This window comes from Danio aesculapii, chromosome 17 (assembly GCF_903798145.1).
Source record: "Danio aesculapii chromosome 17, fDanAes4.1, whole genome shotgun sequence".
Taxonomy (NCBI): Eukaryota; Metazoa; Chordata; class Actinopteri; order Cypriniformes; family Danionidae; genus Danio; species Danio aesculapii.
Window position 1 is genome coordinate 31,067,186 of NC_079451.1, and position 21,642 is coordinate 31,088,827.

At 36.6% G+C, this 21,642-nt stretch overlaps 1 protein-coding gene across 2 annotated transcripts in view; it reads right to left on the reverse strand.

The window, feature by feature from the left end:
* Positions 1 to 349: 349 nt before the first annotated feature.
* The window catches only part of chst15 (carbohydrate (N-acetylgalactosamine 4-sulfate 6-O) sulfotransferase 15), a 46,492-nt gene continuing 25,199 nt past the window's right edge, over positions 350 to 21,642 (reverse strand). For both annotated transcript variants that reach the window (XM_056477595.1, XM_056477596.1), the window contains exons 2-8: positions 10,909 to 11,731; positions 8,375 to 8,714; positions 7,983 to 8,126; positions 5,285 to 5,441; positions 4,981 to 5,137; positions 1,505 to 1,652; positions 350 to 1,239 (exon numbers count right to left, since the gene is read on the reverse strand). In XM_056477595.1, the coding sequence (XP_056333570.1) occupies positions 1,055 to 1,239; positions 1,505 to 1,652; positions 4,981 to 5,137; positions 5,285 to 5,441; positions 7,983 to 8,126; positions 8,375 to 8,714; positions 10,909 to 11,334 (1,557 nt within the window). In that variant the 5' untranslated portion in view covers positions 11,335 to 11,731 and the 3' untranslated portion in view covers positions 350 to 1,054. The remainder of the gene's footprint in view (positions 1,240 to 1,504; positions 1,653 to 4,980; positions 5,138 to 5,284; positions 5,442 to 7,982; positions 8,127 to 8,374; positions 8,715 to 10,908; positions 11,732 to 21,642) is intronic.

Below are 21,642 nucleotides of genomic sequence, written 5' to 3' on the forward strand. Positions count from 1 at the left end.
CAGTAAGCTACAGTGTTGGTTTTATTTAAGGCTCTGGTAAACAGGATTTGGTAATCCTGAAATTTGGTATTTGAAAACTTTTATTCATAAAAGTAAGATAGATCAGTTAATCTTGTATAGCAAAACATGGATTTCTAAATCTGGACCAGTTTGATCCAGCATCACCGTAGCGCAGTGGGTAGCACACTTGCCTCACAGCAAGAAGGTCCTGGTTCCAACCTCAGCTGGGTCAGTTAGCATTTCTGTGTGGAGTTGTTCTCCCCATGATTGTGTGGGTTTCCTCCAGGTGCTCCGGTTTCCCCCACAGTCCAAAGACATGTGGTGCAGGTGAATTGGGTAAGATAAATTGTCCGTAGTGTACGAGCGTGAATGAGTCTGTATGGATGTTTCCCGGTGATGGGTTGCAGCTGGAAGGACATCCGCTGCTAAAAACATATACTGGATAAGTTGGCAGTTCATTCCGCTGTGGCGACCCCAGATGAAGAAAAAGAGACTAAGCCGAAAAGAAAATGAATGAATGAACATGAAAATTACACTACAGATTTTATTCACCCAGTCCAAGATGGCTTTTGTGCTCCATTTCCACAATTCCTTATACTGTTTCTTTAATATGTACAGTATATTGAACAGAGGTCCATGTCTGACAGACTCTCATACATTCCCACCAGAGCTAAACTTACAAACACGTTTTCTTATTTGTTGTTTCTTTGAAGTATTTCTATTTTTGACTACTGCCGTCTTTTACTTTCATTTTGTTTAAACACCTTCCAGATCATTCAAACCAATATATTAAATAAAGTGTCTATCAGTGGTTACTGTAACCAATACTCTCACAATATCAAAGTGCAATAATGAAAGTGTCCAGCACGAAATAACCAAAGGGGGAAGCAAAAATAAAGTCAGTGGTATCACTATATAGAAATAGCTTCCTTTAATTTAAATCCTGGCCCAAGGTGATACCAGCCACCAAGCATCGGCCTTGCAAATCTAAGAGTTTAATTCATGTCACTTTTATCTATTACAATAATGTCTGTTCATTCCTTCTTCCCCAGGGCTACGTCCACAGAAAAGCAGAGTCCTTTAACACCTGGGCCAGACGCTGGTTAAAAGGCTTGTAAAAGCTCTGCAGGATCTCCTTGGTTATGGGCAGCATTGGGCCAAGATTTCGATTAGCTGGTCGTCTGGTGTTGGAGGCAGGGCTTTTCGTGATGTCTGCTTCCTTCTGCAGAGTTAGTGGTCCTGTAGGGTCAGTGAAGCACAAACACACGGTCAGTGGTTTATATGCATATAATGAAACATATCGTCACCTAGTCTTAAAATGTAAACAACTTATAAAAAAGAATCACATAATGTAAATACGTTGACATTTAATAAGAGTATGTGAATAACTCAATTGTGAAAAAATGTCAGATACAACCATATAATTCTAAGGTGACAATTATGTTATAAACATACAAACACACGTTAACATAACATGTATGTTGAGGCATGAAAATGAACTCACCCAACTGCAGAAATTCAAAGACTCTCCGCATAGTGATTTTCCGGTTGGCAGCATGATCTTCCAGTCGTAGGATGAGTATCTGCTCTCTGCTGAACACACTCAGCCAGTCCAGCAGGTACATGACGTACAGTCCCACCTGAAGCCTTACCTACAACAAACAAAATCAGATCATACAATTCTTAACTGGACTGACACAGTTTCAATCTACATTGCAAAATCACTATCGAAATAAACATGAATTGAACTGAATCATCAGCACAGTGTAGAAATACTATTGCAAAGCAAAACAATATCATTTTTGACCCATGAATGCACCCCTCTGTTAGGAGAAATAGAATGCATAGATACATAGAAACTCTTACAAAGAAAATTCACTTTTGATTCATGGATGTATCACTCACTGTATGCCAGGGCTGCCTAGATGGCTGGTCTCCTGCAAAGTTTAGATCCAACCCCAATCAGACACTGGCTAGCTAATCAAGCTCTAACTAAGCTCTCTAAAACATCCTTGCAGGTGTGTTGAGGCAAATTGGAGCTAAAACCTGCAGGATACAGGAGTTTGGGCACCCCTGGTGTATGCAATCTTGCACTCTAACATGTATGGGCGCTTTCATGAATAATTAAGCAAAGCAGCTTCTCATAAGATAAGGATATGTGCTTAATTTAAACAAAACACATCATTAATTACTGTAGTCTTTTGCTTTAGAATTTTGTGGCCCCCATGGAAGTTTGCTGAGACCTTGTTGCACCTGGTCTCCTATTTAAGAACCACTTCATTAATTAAAGACATTGTTCACCCAAAATGAAAATTCTGTGACCATTTACTCACCATTCACTTGTTTCAAATCTGTTTGAGTTTCTTACTTATCTTTAATACAAATGAATACATTTTGAAGATTGTTGGAAACTGAGAGCCATTGACTCTGAAGATCTTTTTCTTTCTACAGGAAAGTCTTGGAACCACCTGAGGGCGAGTAAATGGTGTGTACATTTTCATTTTTGAGAAAATCCCTTCAGGAGTCTCTTTAGAATGATTGCTTTTATTTCATATTTTCACCAACAGAGGGACCCAAAGGTTCAGTACAGCGTATTGCAGCGAGACAATCCTTCATGGTTTCAGTTCTAGAATAAAATTTTATTCACTGCTATATCATATTGTAGTGTAGTTACTGTATACTTTTAAATTGAGTTTCTAACACAAATGTTTGTTATAAGTTGTAATTTTTTTGAATCCCAAATACAAAATTTTACCACCAATTGTTGACTTGCTGACATCTTGTATGGATAATATATTGAAGTATGGCTCTATTTTAAAGAGTTATGATCATTCTAGGAAATTCTAAATTATTTAGCTTGACCATCATTTTAAATGTAGTGGAATAATTGTTATATAAATTCAGAATCCAACCAAATTTAATAGATATTCTGAATTAAAGGGAACACAAATTTGGCTTTCTTCTGATGAACAAAAAAAAAGGTATTTTGAAGAATGTTGGTAACTGGTCACCACTGACTGTCATAGCAAATACTGTAAAAGTCAATGGCTACTAGTTTTCATCATTCTTCAAATTATCTTCTTTTGTGTTCAACAGATTAAAAAAGAAACTCTTTGTGATAAGTTAAAGGTGAGTAAATGATGATGATCCTTTTAAAGGTCCTGTAAAGTGCTTTGACATTTTTTTTTTTTACAGACTTTTATGGAAAATTACCGGCACTTTTCCGTAAAGGGATCATGTATGAACAGGTCCTTTTTGAAAATACCAGTAAATACATTCCAGCATTTTTTCTAAAAAAAAAAAGAAGTTGTAACATTACCGGTAATTTCCCGAAATGCTTTTTTTTTTTTTTTTTGTGAACGCAGCGTGAAAATTGCCGGAAAAACCGTGTTCACGTCTAGAACGCTGTCGTGAGACGTCTACTCTAGCCAATCAAAACCTTCAGACGCATTCACATCTGCACTGTTTATGACAAAAAATCCTTTGAATACTTACTTATTCTAGACACATTTAGCTGCTAGATGTTAATCAGATAATGTTTCTATGTTCATTATTTATGGCAACTGTGGACAAAATTATCGATAAAGTGCTTACTATAAACCCCTGTGAGTTTACCTGCGGTGAGTGCTAGCACACAAACAAATGTACATGCGAAAATGTTCCTTTATATGTTTACGTCGAAGTTGTTCTCAATACTTATCCATCCACAGAATTTGTAATGTAATCAAATGTGTAAACATTTAGCTGCAGTTAGCGCTTCTGCCTTTGGACGTCTCTGGGACAAAGCAGCTGCATGAATGCAAAAGCTTTAAATAAAAGTGAAGCCACCAATAAAAGCCTGACCCCTATTATGTTCACAAATACAAGCGCAGCCGTTTAGAGGCCGTTTCTGGTTAATTATGTCAGAATTTACCTGTATTTTGCAATGGATGTGTGAACAGCACTTTTTTGAATTTACCAGTAAAGTCATTTCAGAAATCTTATGGATATTTACCGGTATTATGGTTATTGTGTAACTCCTCCCCTTTTAAAAAACAGCCAATAGCATTTTGTTTTATCACAGCTCTGCCGGTGAGCACGGTTGAACTCAAGCGAATCAAATGAAAAGCAAAAGAGAAGTGCCTTGAAGGGGCCGGGCATGTCAGATACTAGACTTGATTGGTCAAGATTTGATGAAAAACTTTAAGTATGAGGTGAAAAATAAACTGTTGATCTATTTAACTTTGGCTGTTTGTATCAGTTTTATATCTTCAAAACATGAATTTTGTCACAGTTTTGGTGCACACTAGCTTATAGATATCTTAAAAACGAACAATCCTGATGCTAACATCTAAAAAACTTTAAGTTCTGCATGGTGCACAAGCCTTTGTTTGTATTATATTACATCCAATTTACCAGACTAAGCAGCAATGACTCAGCAGCCAAGAGTTTTGCAGGTTCATCAACCAGCTTAACCAGCATCATAAATCATTCATGACTTGATCCCCAGATCAGTGCCGCAAAACAATGTACTTTTCACAGCACATTTAGAATTCTCCAAAACTGCTTTGATTTCAGCTTCCAGCAGCTTTCTCCAGAGGTGAGGAGAGGATCATCTACTGGCTGCACAGCTTTGGGGAACAGCCAGAACAGCTCATCCCCTGGTGGGTTTATCTTATCTCGGTGCCTGCACCTGGTGGCTGAACCAATTACATCATATCAGACTGAACAAAATCTGACTCTGACTCCCACCAGCCGCCTTCGGTGGCCGTCTCTGATGAGAATTACCAACGGCGATGCTTTGGTGAGAAATATCTATCCATCATTTAGAAGATCTGATAACATTTGAGTGAACCGAAGGAATAGTTTTTAACTTACGTCTCTTTTAGGTCACACAGGTTTGACAGAATTTTCATTTTCGGTGGAATTGTCTCTTTAAGACAGCTATAGCAAATTAAACATATGCATTGGAGAGATGATGGTGATTGATTTTGCACTCACAGGCATCAGGTTGTTGAGAGTGGTGTTATAAATGCAGGAACGGATGGACCTCTCGGCCAAACAGCCCTCAAACATGTGCAAGGACTCTGATACTCGCTCGTGAAAATCCTCCACCGATTTATTAGCCATGCCAAAGTACAGATAGTCCGAGTAAAGCCTGCTCTCTCGAACACAAACACACACACACACAAAGTGCACAAACACAATAGGAGGTAAGAGAACAATCTAAACATCTCTCACACAGCACTCTATTGTTGTTAGCCATAAATCATCATCACATCTTATTTTAAAAGTGAAGTAGTACCTCTCAACTGGGTCTCGGAGCATTACGATGAATTTGGCATCTGGTTGGACAGCATGAATAAAATCTTGCACCAGAAAAGGAGGCTCAACCTTTGTGCCATTGTCATAGAAATAGACCCAAGCATTGTTGTCCCACATTGTGGATGCGCTGGCTTCACCTGTCAATCAAAGGGTAAAAAACTTATTAGTAAAAGTTTACAGTCCCACTTTTTGGGGGATTTTTGTTTGAACACAGGGCTAATCTGATGAATGGTAGTAGTGATTATATTCGACTGGGTTCTTTTGCGCTGATTTAATTTCTCAGGCCTCAGCAGACAAAGAATGAAATTTCTATTATTATTTAATACCTCTAGTGTAAGAAAGGACAGACCTTGACCACAGCATCTGGCACCTCTAATGAGAAAGTCTGTGTTTCTAGACTATGTGAATTTAATTGGAGCTCTTTCATTAAAATAATGTATGGTACATGGTAAATAAGGGTTTCTGATCTTAAGTTTTGTCAATAATAAGATTAAAAAAAATACACTTTAAAAACATGCATAAATTAGCCTGTAGTATTAGTCTGTATTTTGTGGTTCTTGTTTTATTTTTTATTTTTTGTTTATTTATGCTTTTGAATTGGATTACAGGCCCTAGATCTTTCTTCCAACAACTTTTAACTGTGAAAAGTTGGAAAAAGTGACTTTTATGACCATTTTTAGTAGTTTAACATGATTTATTGTCTGCGTTGGTGTTGTATATTATGCTGCAAAAACCCTGTACTAAACTGCCAGTACATCTTATGTTATTTACATAATTTCTCTATATCACAAAATATGGAGACTAGTTATTAAAGCATACTTTTGACAGTGTAGACTGCATTAGTGCTTACCATTTTCCCCCATGAAGCATTACAAATGATGCAGTCAAATTAAGAACAAAGGAGTTGTTGGTTGTATCTGTACAAACAATATATACTAGGTTTATTTGAATACAGACATAAAAATAAATATTGAAGCACTTCAATAGCGTGGGCAGACCAGCTTTCATTATTCACAGTCCTTCAAGGGAGTTGGCAGAGTAACATGTATCATTTGGCAAACTTTTGCTCACTGCGACTCTAACTGGTAGAATTTTTATTACAGCATCATGGGTAATGTTGTTTTTCTACATTTATTCTATTATTAAACACAACTGCGTATATGTTGAATTCATGCGAACAGAAGCGAATAAAACCTCAAGTCTTCAAAACATCTGAACAGATTTTTTACTTCTGAAACCTGACTGTCGCATTTTATTAACAGACATCAGAAAACTGTGAATTGGCCAATGTGTTATTAAATTATTGAAATGATCATTTTAAAAACCTGGAGGGGTGCTTAAATATTTTAGGCGGTGTGTAAATATTTTAGGACAAAGTCAGCAGAATAAAAAACTACAGGAATCTACATATCAAGGTTATTTTAGTAAATGAAAATTAACTGAAATAAAATCTAAATTTCCCAATAAATAAAACAACAAAACTAAATAAAAACAACAATTACAGTAGAAATAACTCAAATAAAATAAAAAATGCAAAAATGTCATATTTTCTGAAATAGTTTTCAGAATACGTAATCACTCATTCTGTGGTAGAAAATCAGTGGTTGTCAGGGAAACACCTGTAGATGGAGCTTCTTGCACATCAGACACGACAGCCCAAGACAACGTTTATGTACAAAAACACATATTCTGTATAAACACAAAACATCTGTTCTATTTTATTCTCCGTCTGCCTAGTAGAAACTAGGCATATTAAACTATATATCATCTTTAATATGAAATTATTACAATTATAAATGACGAGGTCAGATGCTTTCCCAGTATTGGGTTGTGGCTGGAAGAGCATCCGCTGCATAAAACATATGCCAGAATAATTGCCGGTTCATTCTGCTGTGGCAACCCCAGTTTTATAAAGGGACCAAGCCGAAAAGAAAATTAATTAATGAATGAAGAGTTCAGCTGCTTTCTCAGTATTGGGTTGCGGCTGGAAAGGCATCCGCTGCGTAAAACATATGCCGGAATAATTGGCGGTTCATTATGCTGTGCCGACCCCTTAAATAAAGACTAAGCTTAAGGAAAATGAATGAAAGAATAAGTTCAGATGCAAAAACTCTAAGTGCCATCTGAAATTTTCTTCTAAAATTATATATTTTTAAAACTCCTATGTTTATGTTCAGGTATTTCACTTTAAAGGCAATGCCAAGATCCTATTCTTTGCCATAAAAGTGAAATTACTGAAACTCCACACAGGAGCCTGAGAATAATTGTTCATTTTAGAAATTTTCAGATGGAGTTTTTTGCATCTGAACTATTCAAATCTTTATAATTTTTTATTTTGCGATATTGTATTAGTATGGTTTTGGTTTATTGTCTGTTCAAACTATTATTTTATATTAAAACTGGGTTTGAGTTAATGTAAACTACATTTGGCCTACACTAGAAGTGTTCTGCAAAATCTAATATACTAAAACTAAACTAAACATATAACAACTAAATAAAAATGTCTTCATGAATAAAAAAAAACTGAACTAAAATGAACAAAACTATAAATGAAACAAACTAAAACTAACTGAAATTCAAAGCAAATTTAAAAAACAGTAAAAAGCAAAACTATAATAACCATGCAACTCATCACTTGTGTGGCTAAATGAATACGACTGAAACTCAATACACATTACCAATTATGATGTCAACTTGTTTGTGCTTTTTGGAGTAATTGCTCATCAGCTGATCTTGAATGTGATTGGCTGCTTGGTCAAACAGGTCCAGGTAGTCCTTTAGTGGATAGGGGCTATTAAAACCATTGCTCAACCTGATGATACCTTAAAACCAGGAGAGAACAAACTGTGATTATTTCAGTTGTAAAAGAGCTTCCAAACAGAATTACAAGGCAGTTGCTCTGTGGAGGTAAAATGTGTGTAACAAACTGAATGCGATAAAACTCAATGATCTGTCTACCATTAACCAGATGCTCCACTTTGCACGAAAAAGGAAGAGATGATAGGGAACATTTTGCTGACTTTCTAAAGAAGGCCAGTCAAAATGGAAAATCCCAGTTATGTGAACTCACCAAACCTCTTCCGTGTCCACCAGTGTGGTTCTTTCATAGTGGTGAAATGGACCTCTGGATGCAATCGTAACCTGTCGTAGAGGTCTGTGGTGCCACACTTGGGTTGACCGATGATATAGAAGAAGGGCAGACAGCGCAGACGATACTGTCTACCAGCGTGTTGATGCAGATGAGCTGGGAAAGCTCTGCGCAGGTGGTCATATATTGCTTGGAAGCGCTTGGAATAAAGAGCATACAGGTTTTTCCCATATGGATCAGCTGTGAGGTTCCCAAAGAATTCTTCATACCAGCAAGGATTCTTGAGATAGGGAAGAAATTTGCGAGGAATTGCAGAGAATATCTGTTGATGAGGAAGATTGGAAAGATTATAATAGGCATTTATTCACTTAGCAGATGCTTTTATCCACAGCTGCTTCCAAATGAGGATCAACGAAGTGCTTCAAATCACCAGAGTGCAGCAATATATAGATGCCATGACAAGTCAAAGTTAGTTTAGCAGTTTGTTATACAAATATACATACATACACACACACACAAATACTTTGCAGTGTGTGGTCAGTGAGTTTTTTTTTACTTCGCTACATTATTAAACAAGGATGTGTTGATCGAAAAAAACAAGCTGATTGAAAAAAAAAACCAGTATCCACATTTGAAGAGTTCAATTTAATTTTAGGACTTTTAATTTCAGTTAGCCAGCCCCGGGGCTTCTGGTTAATTGTCATCCCATACTAAATCACTGCGTTTAAGGTCTGATTTTTTGAAAAAACAGCGACCATCACTGCCTGGCTGAGATATAATATAAAGTGGGTCTCAGACCAAACAAGAAGCACTGCATTAAATTATATTTTTCCGCGCCATGTCTTTAAAACATGGAAATTAATTTAACCAAGTAAAGCCTGCTGCTAATGATGACGCCTGCGTTTAAATAGTCTTTCGTCTCTTTTTATGCTTTTTTACAAACAAATCAATGCTTATATCTATTTAACTGATTATATTTGGGGCTCCCTCCCATTTCATCAGGAGTGAGGGGAGTCTGAGCTCAGGCAGGTCTCGAGAGCTCCCCCGTATTCAGTTTAGAATTGTAGATTGGGGGATTCTAAGACTAAGGTAAGGAAATCCGGCTACTTATGTGTGTTTGACTTAATCTGATTGGTATATCATGCGATTGCTAATGTCAATCATAAGCATGTGATCCTCTCGAAATTCGAGCCTCGGCTGGGTCAGTTGGCATTTCTGTGTGGAGTTTGCATGTTCTCCTCGTATTCGTGTGGGTTTCCTCCGGTTTTCCCCACAAGTCCAAAGATGCTATAGGTGAACTGGGTGAGCTAAATTGTCCGTAGTGTATGTGTGTAAATGAGAGTGTATGCTAAATCATATGCTGGATAAGTTACCGATTCATTCCGCTGTGGCGATCCCAGATTAATAAAGGGACTAAGCCAAAAAGAAAATGAATGAATGAATAAACTTAAAATGTTATATAAAGAATTCCTTTTCAAATACTTTCTTTCTATCATCACTCATTCAATAATCATAACAGAGGCATAATAGTTTCCAACAAAGTTTTTTTTACACTGATATTAATTATACACTGATATTAAGCATTTAACAACAGTGGTGCATGATGATACACTTAAATTTTAAAACAAATGAACAAAAATAGAATTCAAAAGATCTCTAATTATTTTTTGCTGCCAAAACCTACCATGGGATTACTTTAGCTCATTCATTTAAGCATTCATTTAGTTCGCCTGCATATGCATTTTTTTTAATTACTCTTGAAGTGTTTTTAATGTTTATCAAAACGTAATCTACATCACAAATGGCCTGAAAGTGCATAAATAAACACTTGATTCCATTTTTAAAGGAACTATCACTTGAAATGTTTAAATATTTAATATACAGTGCATAGCTTATATAAGTACACCCCTCACAAATCTCCATTTTAAATTCATATTTTTAATAGGAAGCTGTACAATATTATATTTGTGCATATACAATAGATTAGTCAGTACTGGAGCCACATCTGGAGCTTATCTAACAAAATAACTTATGATAGTGGTCCGAAAACTAGTACACCCAGATTTATGTTATAGAAAAAATATTAAATACAATTTTTTAAAAGAGGAAAAATCAAGAGAAGCAAAAAAATGTAGTTGAAATTTTGTAGGTTGTAATTTAGTTTTTTGCAATATTTTTCTTGAATTTAATTGTATTATCTTTCAATTTCTAAATGTTTGGTGACTAAAATATTATTTTAATAAATATATCTGTTTAATAAATCTGTTTTATTTAAATGCACAAAAATACATAGCCTATATTCACTGAGAAATGGATACAAATATTCATTTTCAAAATAGAGTCTACTCAATTATGCTGAGCACTGTATGTTCTATTGTTTATGAGTAGTTGTAGATAATCTAAAATCTAAAAATGAACAAATTATTAAATATGACATTTTTACATGACATCATTTTCTTTATTGGTTAAAAAAATATATATGAATATATATAGCAAAATAACTGAAATGCACATACATTTGGCTCTTTCTCTCTCACTTCTCCCAGGTCAGGCACTCGTCTACGGCTGAAATCCACTTTGGTCACAATGCTCTTCACCACTTCCCTCACAACAGCGTAGTCTGTAGTGGATGACAGATTGAGCTGTACCGGATGAGAAACTACAGTAAAGTGATACGGTGATGGTGTTAAAAACAGCCCTTTCTGGTCCCTCGTCAATATGTAGGACGCCATGATGAGAACAGTGACCATGAGTCCAAAAAGGAAGCTTAAGATTTTGATTTTCCGCACAGACGTGAGTGTCCACAAACCCCATGCTTGATTTTGTGCTCTGTTATTCTCTATAGCAGTCAATACACCCGTCCACCTGTCTCTAATTGGCTTATTTTTGCAGTACTTCAGCTTTTCATAAGGACAGTTTAGGAGGCCATACTTGTGGTCCATTTTTGTTTATTTTACATTAGCTTCTTTGCATATGAAGTGAATCCCATCGATGTGAGCTATTGCGTGATTTTTGCTCCATCACGAAGCACGGCGTAACCCAAAAGAGCAATGTTTTGCCAATGCAATCAACATCCTTCATGCAGCAGATGCCATTTGGCTTCAGGTCATTGTTTATGATGGGATGTTTGTGGGCAGGAAGACAGACAGTGGAATGAGCAGGGCGTCCCGCGCTCGTGGCGAGGGGCAAAGCGTGTGGGAGACGATTAGAGTGCTCCTTCAATTTAGCTGCCACAAATGACACAGCGGTTGATGGCGTTCCAGCGCAAACACACTCCAGATTCGGTTGTCAAGGTCACAAATGCCCCAACAGCAGCTCAGATAACAGAAAGGTCTATTCCTGCAAGACACACACACAAAAAGAGCAATCATAAATACACATTGATGGTTCATTGATTTGAGTCTAGGAGGCAGCGGATGCTGGTAATACTCTCTCACGCATGCCAATAACTCTGTGACTGGGTTTGGATAAGCATCAGAGAAAGGATGGCAGGAAGATCACACAGGCCACAGACTGTGTGGCATATGGTGTGTGTGTGAGGGGGGGGGGGGGGGGGTATGTATGCACAGTGATTGTGTGTTATGTGTGTTTTGGAGAGTTAAGGCCGTAATCTATTTAGACATGATAGCCTGAGGACAGGGTTAATTAAGAACACAGTAGACCGGCTAATGGATACATTTTTTATTTGACAACCTCCACTCCCTCTGTCGGTCGCACTCTCTTTGTCTTTCTTTGATTCTTGGCAATGATGCAAGAAAGGGTTGTGATATTAAAGCACAAATTAGAGAAAAAGATCAATGATAGAAACAACTGGGGTGGAAATGGATATGCACAGTGAAAGTTATTAGAGGTTCGATGAGGTCTGACCCAGTCTGAATGCAGCAAATGAGGATAAAAATGAAAGGGTGGCTGTAAGAGAGTGCAACATTTGCCACCTCTCACATTATCATATATTACAATATGGTAACTGTTTGTTTGGTTTAATGACAAGCAAGCTGATATTAACCAAGTACTTTATATCATTCACTTCCCCCAAAAAATAAGCATACACTACCAGTCAAAATTTTGGGGTTAGTAGGATTTTTAAATGTTTTAAAATAAGCTTATCCTGCTCACCAAGGCTGCATTTATTGCATCAAAAATACAGTAAAAATGCAAAATTGTGAAATGTTATTGCACTATAAAATAACTGCTCAAATTTAGTTTATAATTAAATGTAATAATTTATTCCAGTAATTTTAAAGGTGAATTTTCAGTCACATGACCCTTCAAAAATCACTCTAATATTATTTATTATTATTGTTAATATTGTTATTAATATTATTATTATTAATGGTAACAGTAATAAAAGCAATAATGACTGGAAAAATAACTTCATTTGAAACTACATACAAAAAGAAAGCAGTTATTTAATTTTTTATAAATATTTAACAATTTAACCATTTTTTTAAAATTTAATAAATGTAAAATGTCTGCCTTGCTGAACAGAACAATTTTCTTAAAAAAAAAAAACATGAAAAAATACAAATAAAACTGACCCCAAACTTTTGACCAGTAGATGTGTGTCCCAAATCGCATATACTTATGCACTATTCTATGCCCTTTTGTAGTATAAATAGTGTAAGTAATGCATTCACACCGAACTTCTAAAAATAATAAGCACACTTTAAATACCCAAATGACGCACTTATTCAACCATTAAACTATGTGTGTTATGTTGGACACTTCACACACTCAACAGCTGCTGCTTTGCTCACATAGAAAAAGGGGTGGAGCTTTTGGGCACTGATGTTGGATTGTGAAAGCAAAATTCTCCTACACTCTCAGAAATAAAGGTACGGGATCTGTCACTAGGGTTGTACCTTTTCAAAAGGTACAAATTTGTACCTAAAAGGTCCATATTAATACCTCAAGGGTACATACCTAAAAAGTACAAAAGTGTTTCTCTTAAAATTTTTAGGTACTGATATATTCTTTTGAGGTATGGAAACCGGAGGAAACCCACGCAAACACAGGGAGAACATGCAAACTAAACCCACAAAAATGCTCACTAACACAATATGGACCCTTCGAGTACAAATATGTACCTTTTGAAAAGGTACCACCCCAGGTGACAGATCGCGTACCTTTTATTTCTGAGAGTGTCCGACAGTGATTATAGCGCCTTCCGATGGTGAATTACACTCATGGCAGGTATTATTTGGAAGTTTGGTCATTTAATGAATTAATTTGGCAACTGTCATATGTCATCTGGGAAACGCTTTGAATTTCCGCTTAGTAAAAAACAACGATAGTGTTCCATTTGGGATGACACTACATACATAAACTATGCAGCTGAGTGTGTAAGTGCATAAGTCCATAGTGCATAAGTGCAGAGTATATAGTGTGCCTTTGGAACACAGCTTTAGTGATGCATTTGGGACGACACTATGTATAATGCTGCTGAGTGTGTAAGTGCATAAGTACATAGTGTATGGTGTGCCATTTGAGGGGCAGCTCATGTCTTTTGAGTCTGAATAGGCTGTGCTGTGTTGTGTAGCAATTGGAATGCATACATGTAGAATGACCCTGTAATTTGAGTTATGGAAGCAAAAAACTAAATAAATTCCTCACAAAACAGAGCATTTCTTCTCTACACAAGCGTAAGAGCTGAATATGCAGGGTTGGGAATTCTAAAGCAGAGCTTTTCGAAAGCCTAACAAACCAATTGGTCTGTCTTGTTTTGGTTTCTTGCCTTTATTTTGTGAAATGAAAGGGTCTGCACGATCCTCTGGTGGAGGGTTTACCTTCATCCTTTCACCAGAAGAATCAGGGCTGTTATTTACCGTCTAATTGTGGTTAAATTTACCTTGGGGAGATCATTAACAGAAAAGCGACTCTCCCAAATCCCACACAGATCACAGTAATCCATGCTGAACTAATAAATAGATGTGGGGCTCATAAATTATAGATAATTTCCTATTTGTGCACGAAAATAAATGGTTTGTATAACGCTGAGAGAGAGAGACTGAGAGATTAATGAAAGAAAAAGAGAGTGAAGGTAGTCAAAGGAGGACATGTGTGTTCCCATGGAGATGAAGGCAGGTGTCATTGATCTGTGTTGCTATGGAAAATAGACTCTGGGAGTGTTTGTATGTGTACGCTGACCTTAAAGCCCCCATGAAATCTAAATTCAGGTTTAAGCATCTTAATGTTATCAATGAGCTATTGTGCTCCAAGACTGTAGCAAAATGTGCATTTAGAAGATATAAGCATCTGAAATGTGTATTTTTTTAACAATTTTTATGACAACCTCATCTATCAGCTTCTCATCAAATATTCTAGCCAATCAAAAGCTGTCTAGTATCTTAAGTGATCCCGCCCCCTACAATACAAGACTGAAATAAGTCACTTTTTCAGCTAAATGAAATTCCATTGGCTAGTTTAAAAAAAGAGAAGGGGCTATATGCCTCACCTATACCTGTCAACCCTCCCATTTTTCCCGGGATTCTCCTGTATTTTACAATTCTATACCGCTATCATCCCGTAAAGGTATTTTCCTGTATTTCTCCCGTTTTTTTTTTTTTTTTTCTATGAAGGGTGGCAATAAACATTAAAGAGCCGATCCTCCGTATACGCAACCCATACCACCGAACCACCAGGGGACACCCCTTGTTCTTAAATGTGAATCTGTTCTGTGCTTTCATTTTATTTAGGCATGAAAACACTTTGAAATAAATATAAAAACGGCAGGATTCCCTTACTTTCCATTACAGGCGCGATATCCTTAAAACTAGACTGTCAGACACTGTTTCCCAAATGGATTCTGTACACATGATTTAAAGCCGAGCAAAAGTGCACACTCTGGGTTTTGAGTGCGCATTTGAACATACATATATACACAATAATAATAATAATAACATCTAAACATGTCGATCTTGGTGGGTTTCTTTTAAACACAACAAATTTTGTCTTAAATGAGCATAAACCGTTAGGAAAGCAATCAAATGCTTTCGTTGTAGATCTGTTAATTTTTAAAGTGACACCTTTGATATTTAATGTAATCAAGTGTAATGGAGGCCAGCTAGCGAAGTGCTATGCAGGTAAACCTCACTCCTCTGACCTCTAAAGGTGCTCTAGCGACAGAGGCCATGGTCTCTAGACGCCTTGTTAGAGCAACCGACAAAGAATACAAATAATCGCTGGTTTGATCCCAGGTCAGAACGGGTTGGGTGCAGTGGGACCGGTGGGTTACAAATGTCTGGGATAGGAGTGAGGTTTAGGGGGCTGAGTGTAATGGAGGCCAGCTAGTGAAGTGCTATGCAGGTAAAACTCACTCCTCTGACCTCTAAAGGTGCTCTAGCGACTTACGCTACAGGCCATGGTCTTTAGCCTTCTTGTTAGAGCAACCGACTCCCATACAAAGAATCGCTGGTTCAATCCCAGCTAGGACTGGGTTGGGTGCAGTAGGACCGGTGGGTTACACAAATGAAAAATCTAAATAAGAGATTCATTCGCTGCTCTTTAATCAGAATTGTTTAATTATACAATGAAGAAAAGTTCAATGAGATTTGATGACTTAATTCAATTTCTTAATAATAGCTATACATTTCAATAGGTTAAACTGTTTGCTAATTTATTAGCAGCCTTTTTTAATGTATAATATTTATTGTAAATAATAATAATAATAATAAAACATATTACTGACCTTTTCAACTGTTTATTTACAATGAAATGTTGAACATATTGTGATTTGGGGATTCGTTTTTGGGCGATCCCTTATTTTCACATCTCAATGTTGACTGGTATGGCCCCACTCCCACTGATCATCAGAATCAGAATTTATTGCCAGGTATGTTCACACATATGAGGATCATCATGCACATACAAACATCATCATGTTTCAGCTGAAATTATATCTAAGCTACACATTTCAAGGCACTTCAGGGGACCTTTAGATGACATCCTAGAAACAGATTGTGTATCTGAGTCACGTAGGCTGGCAATAAGTGAGGTCTCACTATCTGTGTCAAAAATAAAGAGTTTGTGGCAATAAGGACCTCCACCACTGTCAGCGTGGGTGTCTATTTTAAGCAGAAGCGTTAAAAATTCTGATGACTTTAGCATGGAGCTGGGCTGACGTGTGCTGTCACTTTAAATATATTTCAGAATAACAAACTGGGCTCTGAGTGCAGGGAGGTGAGGCATCTGTGAGCGTGTTTTCATTACGGATGTGACTGAAGTAGAGGAGGAGTCCGGGACAGCAAGAGGATGCTGAAATGAGCGCTCGCTGCAGGGATGCCACAGCAGTCCACAGCTCAATGATTCATTACAGAGAAGCTCCATCATTATAGCTGTCAATCAAAGCGACAAGTGAGCGCTCTGCAAACTAGGTGTTTATTGGTGCTTTTGATGGCATTTATGCAAAGCTGCTTACAGGTTAAAGGAACGATTTGCCCAAAAATGAAAAATCTGTCAAACATCGCAGTTTATTTCTGTCACCAACTGTCATGTTGAAGATAATGACTTGTGGTTCACCCAAAAATGTTTAATTCTGTCATACATGTAACTTACTAAGCAACATCTCGTTTTAAACAATATGACTTTATTTCAAAACATAATAGGTGAGTCTATACAATAAAAATTCAGTGGGATTCAGTGTGGTTTACACTCTCTATTTATTTTTTTTAAATATGTTCATTTGTACAGATTTGAAAGTCATTTAATTATGGGAGAATTTTGATTTCATTTTCAAGCTAACTTTAACTTTAATTCATGTTTTACGTTGTATTTGATTTTCAGTTTGTCATTTTAGTTGGATAAGTACTCAATTGCTTTCACCACATCATTGTTGGTTCTATTTTAGTTGTAGCATTTAAGTGGTGGTTTCAGTTTTCAATGTAGTTTATAGCTGGTAAAGTCAGTGTTGCAATTCCAGCATGCACACAACGTCATGTGATGTAGATATTTGTTTATATTTTGGTTGCGATGTCAGGGGAGCAAAATCTAAAGTCAGTTTAATACATTAGTTTAATACATTAACACAAACTGTAATGTCATGAGACGTCCATACAACGTCAAAGTCTAACATCGGTAGACTGTGATCTCTGGTTGGTTTAAATTTGTGGCATTAACTAACCAAAATCCAACATCATATTAACGTCACAATGTGACGTCCATACAACGTCAAAGTGTAACATCGGTAGACATTGATCTTTGGTTAGCTTTAAGTTGTGGAATAAACCAACCAAAATCCAACGTCATATTAACATCATAATGTGACGTCCATACAACGTCAAAGTGTAACATCGGTAGACATTGATCTTTGGTTAGCTTTAAGTTGTGGAATTAACCAACCAAAATCCAACATCATATTAACATCATATTGTGACGTCCATACAACGTCAAAGTGTAACATCGGTAGACATTGATCTTGTTGGTTAGCTTTAAGTTGTGGAATAAACCAACCAAAATCCAACGTCATATTAACATCATAATGTGACGTCCATACAACGTCAAAGTGTAACATCGGTAGACATTGATCTTTGGTTAGCTTTAGGTTGTGGAATTAACCAACCAAAATCCAACATCATATTAACATCATATTGTGACGTCCATACAACGTCAAAGTGTAACATCGGTAGACATTGATCTTTGGTTAGCTTTAAGTTGTGGAATTAACCAACCAAAATCCAACGTCATCTTAACATCATAATGTGACGTCCATACAATGTCAAAGTGTAACACCAGTAGACATTGATCTTTGGTTAGCTTTAAGTTGTGGAATTAACCAACCAAAATCCGATGTCATGTTAACATCATAATGTGACGTCCATACAACGTCAAAGTGTAACATCGGTAGAAATTGATCTTTGGTTAGCCTAAAGTTGTGGAATTTACCAACCAAAATCCAACGTTATCTTAACATCATGATGTGACGTCCATACAATGTCAAAGTCTAACATCAGTAGACAGTGATTGTTGGTTGGTTTAAATTTATGGCATTAACTAACCAAAATCCAACGTCATCTTAACATCATAATGTGACATCCATACAACGTCAAAGTGTAACATCGGTAGACATTGATCTTTGGTTGATTTTAGATTGTGGAATTAACCAACCAAAGTCCAACGTCTGCCTGACGTTGGGTTTAGACGTCAACCCGATTTTCATTTCCAACCAAAATCCAACATCCTGACGATGTTGGGATACAACGTCAATCTGACGTCATGTTGATGTCCTGTGCCTGCAAGGATGGTCTCATTTTTAAATAGCATTCTTTTTCATTCAATTATTTAGTTACATATTCTTGTATACTATATTTATTGCAACAATCTCGTCTTTTTTGAGGGAAAAACTACAATAAAAACTCATTATGTTCGGCAATTTTCACAAAGCCACAGCCAAGTCCACTTATATTTAGCAACAATTAGTTTATGCGGGCCTGCTTTTTGCACTTGGCTCTGAAAGTTAAAGTAGGCAGATGCAGGTTTTTGGCTTATTTGCTGTATATGATAAAATGATTGCAAAAGTTTATTATGAGCTTGTTGTTGTTATTTTTCTAGCAAGATCTGGCAAGGATGAGTCAAGATGTTCCCTGTCAGCTTGTAATTATTTGCACCATGCACACAGAGAAGAGACACATCTATGATGGGTCTTAATGTGTTGTTAACAACTTTTTTTTCAGTTCAGCTCTTAACACACTGAGTAGAATTGTACAGAATAGGATTTGGCACTTGGGATGTGTTCGCACTACATACAAATTCATTTGGTACTATAAGTGAAAATGATACATTTTCTGCTGGTTCACTTAGAAGTCCAAACTCAAAAATTCAAACAACAACAAAACTTACTCAACATCTAAAACAATGCTGTGTGGGCTAAAGGTGTTCATAGTGTGTACATAAATGTGATGATATTTTTATCAGTTGAGAACTCATGAAGAGTTTAAAATAGTGCACGGCACGGCATGCACACAAACAAACAAAGATCTGCGGCAAAGAAAAAACTTGTTTCTGGCACCTGTATTAAACTGTAATGGGCTGTAATGCAACTATGAAGAGAAAAAGCAGGTATAATTGGGCCTTTTATTTTTTTATGCACACATTTTTTGTGACATCATGTCCTGTTTTTGGTTCTCACAGGTGTCTTTGGTCCATGTTGTGTTCATATTTCATGTTCACATTTATAGGTCCATGTTGTGTTTCATATTCAATCCGCACTGAGATTGTTTGAACAGTCAAAATCCTTTTCGGCACAGCACAGCCCTAACCCTAACCCTAACCCTAAACAAAGAAAAAGCTTCACACTGCCACTATTGCTCTCAAAAGACTTTATTAAGACAATGCTTTGACCTACATGGTGTTGTAGGACCTTAAGGACACCCCCCCCCCCTTTTTTTAATTTCTTTTTTTACAATTTTTTCTCCTACTTTTCATTATTGAATTTTAAAAAATTGAACAAAAGTGCATAAAAATTACTGACATTATGCCAATTATATATGTAAAAAAACTAAGAAATAAAATTGTATAAAAAATACTATTTGTGAACTCACAAATTGTATTAATTTGTAAATGTGTTAGACCATTAAATATGACTTTTATGTCAATAAACTCATACTCTGCTGCTTATTATTATTAAGGTAGTAGTTATGCTAAGTATTAGGGATTAGGTGATAGGGATTATCTTCATAAAATTCCTAAATTTTAAATGGGTTAATCATACCAGTGATTAAGCTATCGAGGATTTTTTGGGTTGTTTATTAAATTTTATCATACACTGCTTGGTGTTAGGATGCTGTGATGTTTCTTTATGAAAGTGCTCCAGGACATTTTCCCACTCCCACTCCCTCACTCATTTCCAGAGTCAGAAAAGGAGGGAAGCAGAGCTGTCAGGACCACAGCCTCTGAGCACAGAGACTGCTCTGTCTGTGCCAGCCAGTGCCATGACTAACGGATCACAGTATGTAGGACTGGACACGGGTGGATGGAAGGGAATGCCAAGGATCTGGGGAATCGCAATATACAGCAGAGAGAAAATAAATGCACATATACAAGGACAACAGAGTGGGCAAAAAACAATATTTGTGGACACTCAAGCAATAAGGATGGGCAACATGGACTTAAAACTATCTATCTATCTATCTATCTATCTATCTATCTATCTATCTATCTATCTATCTATCTATCTATCTATCTATCCATCCATCCATCCATCCATCCATCCATCCATCCATCCATCCATCCATCCATCCATCCATCCATCCATCCATCCATCTAATTTAAATAAGCTCTTATATTTGTGTGAGACTGTAAGAATTCACAATCCTGCTCTCGAGCTCAAAGACAAAAAGGGCTCTCTATCATCTCTTCCCGAGTTAATCTAAATTCTTATACACACACACACGCACACTCAAACACACACGTACAGACTAACAAGTACACATTCCATTTGTGCAGTGTCAATACAGGGAAAACATGCAGGGATAACATCTATTCCACAGTCGGTACAAGTGAGAGGAAATGAATGAATGCAGCAGCCAATAGAGATGGATAATGAAGCTCAGCGGAGCCGAGTCTGAAATGGCATCAGTCAGTTAGTATATACTGATTACATCAAACTGAATAATCTGCACTGGTTTCCCTTGGTTATATATTCATTTAAATCACCTATTCAAAGCAATTTGACATTGGCAAATCTTACAGTTTTACTCATACTTTTTCCACAATATGTTTTTTATTAGTACCCCAGAGGAGAAACGGGTTTAGTTACCTAACACATGATGGTTTTTAATGTGTTAAAGACGTACAGATTGTGCTGTAAGTTAAAAATTCTCAACAAAAACCTTTTGACAGCTACATTACATTGATACATTCAGAGGTCGAAATGTTTCTATTTTGCTTTTTCAAATAATTGCATATATTATTCATCAGCATAACAATATAAGGAAATGGTTTATTTAAAAAAATTGTATAAGTATTTAGGGCCTAGTAGTATTTTTGTGTTGCATATATTTAATGTTAATGCACCAAATGAAAAAAAAGAATGTTTTCTGGTTTCTCAACTGACAGGGACTATGCCAATTAAATGCCCCGAAAAAGAAAAAGGTTTTGGGGAACATCAAATGATAATATGATTGCTCTTGGCTAAAATGTGACAAAAGACACCCAGAAAAAGAGGCAAGAATGACAGTTCAATTAATACAGATGCACTGTGACAAACCTCAGGCATTCTACTGTAAATCCCTTCTTAACAATACACATCATATGGA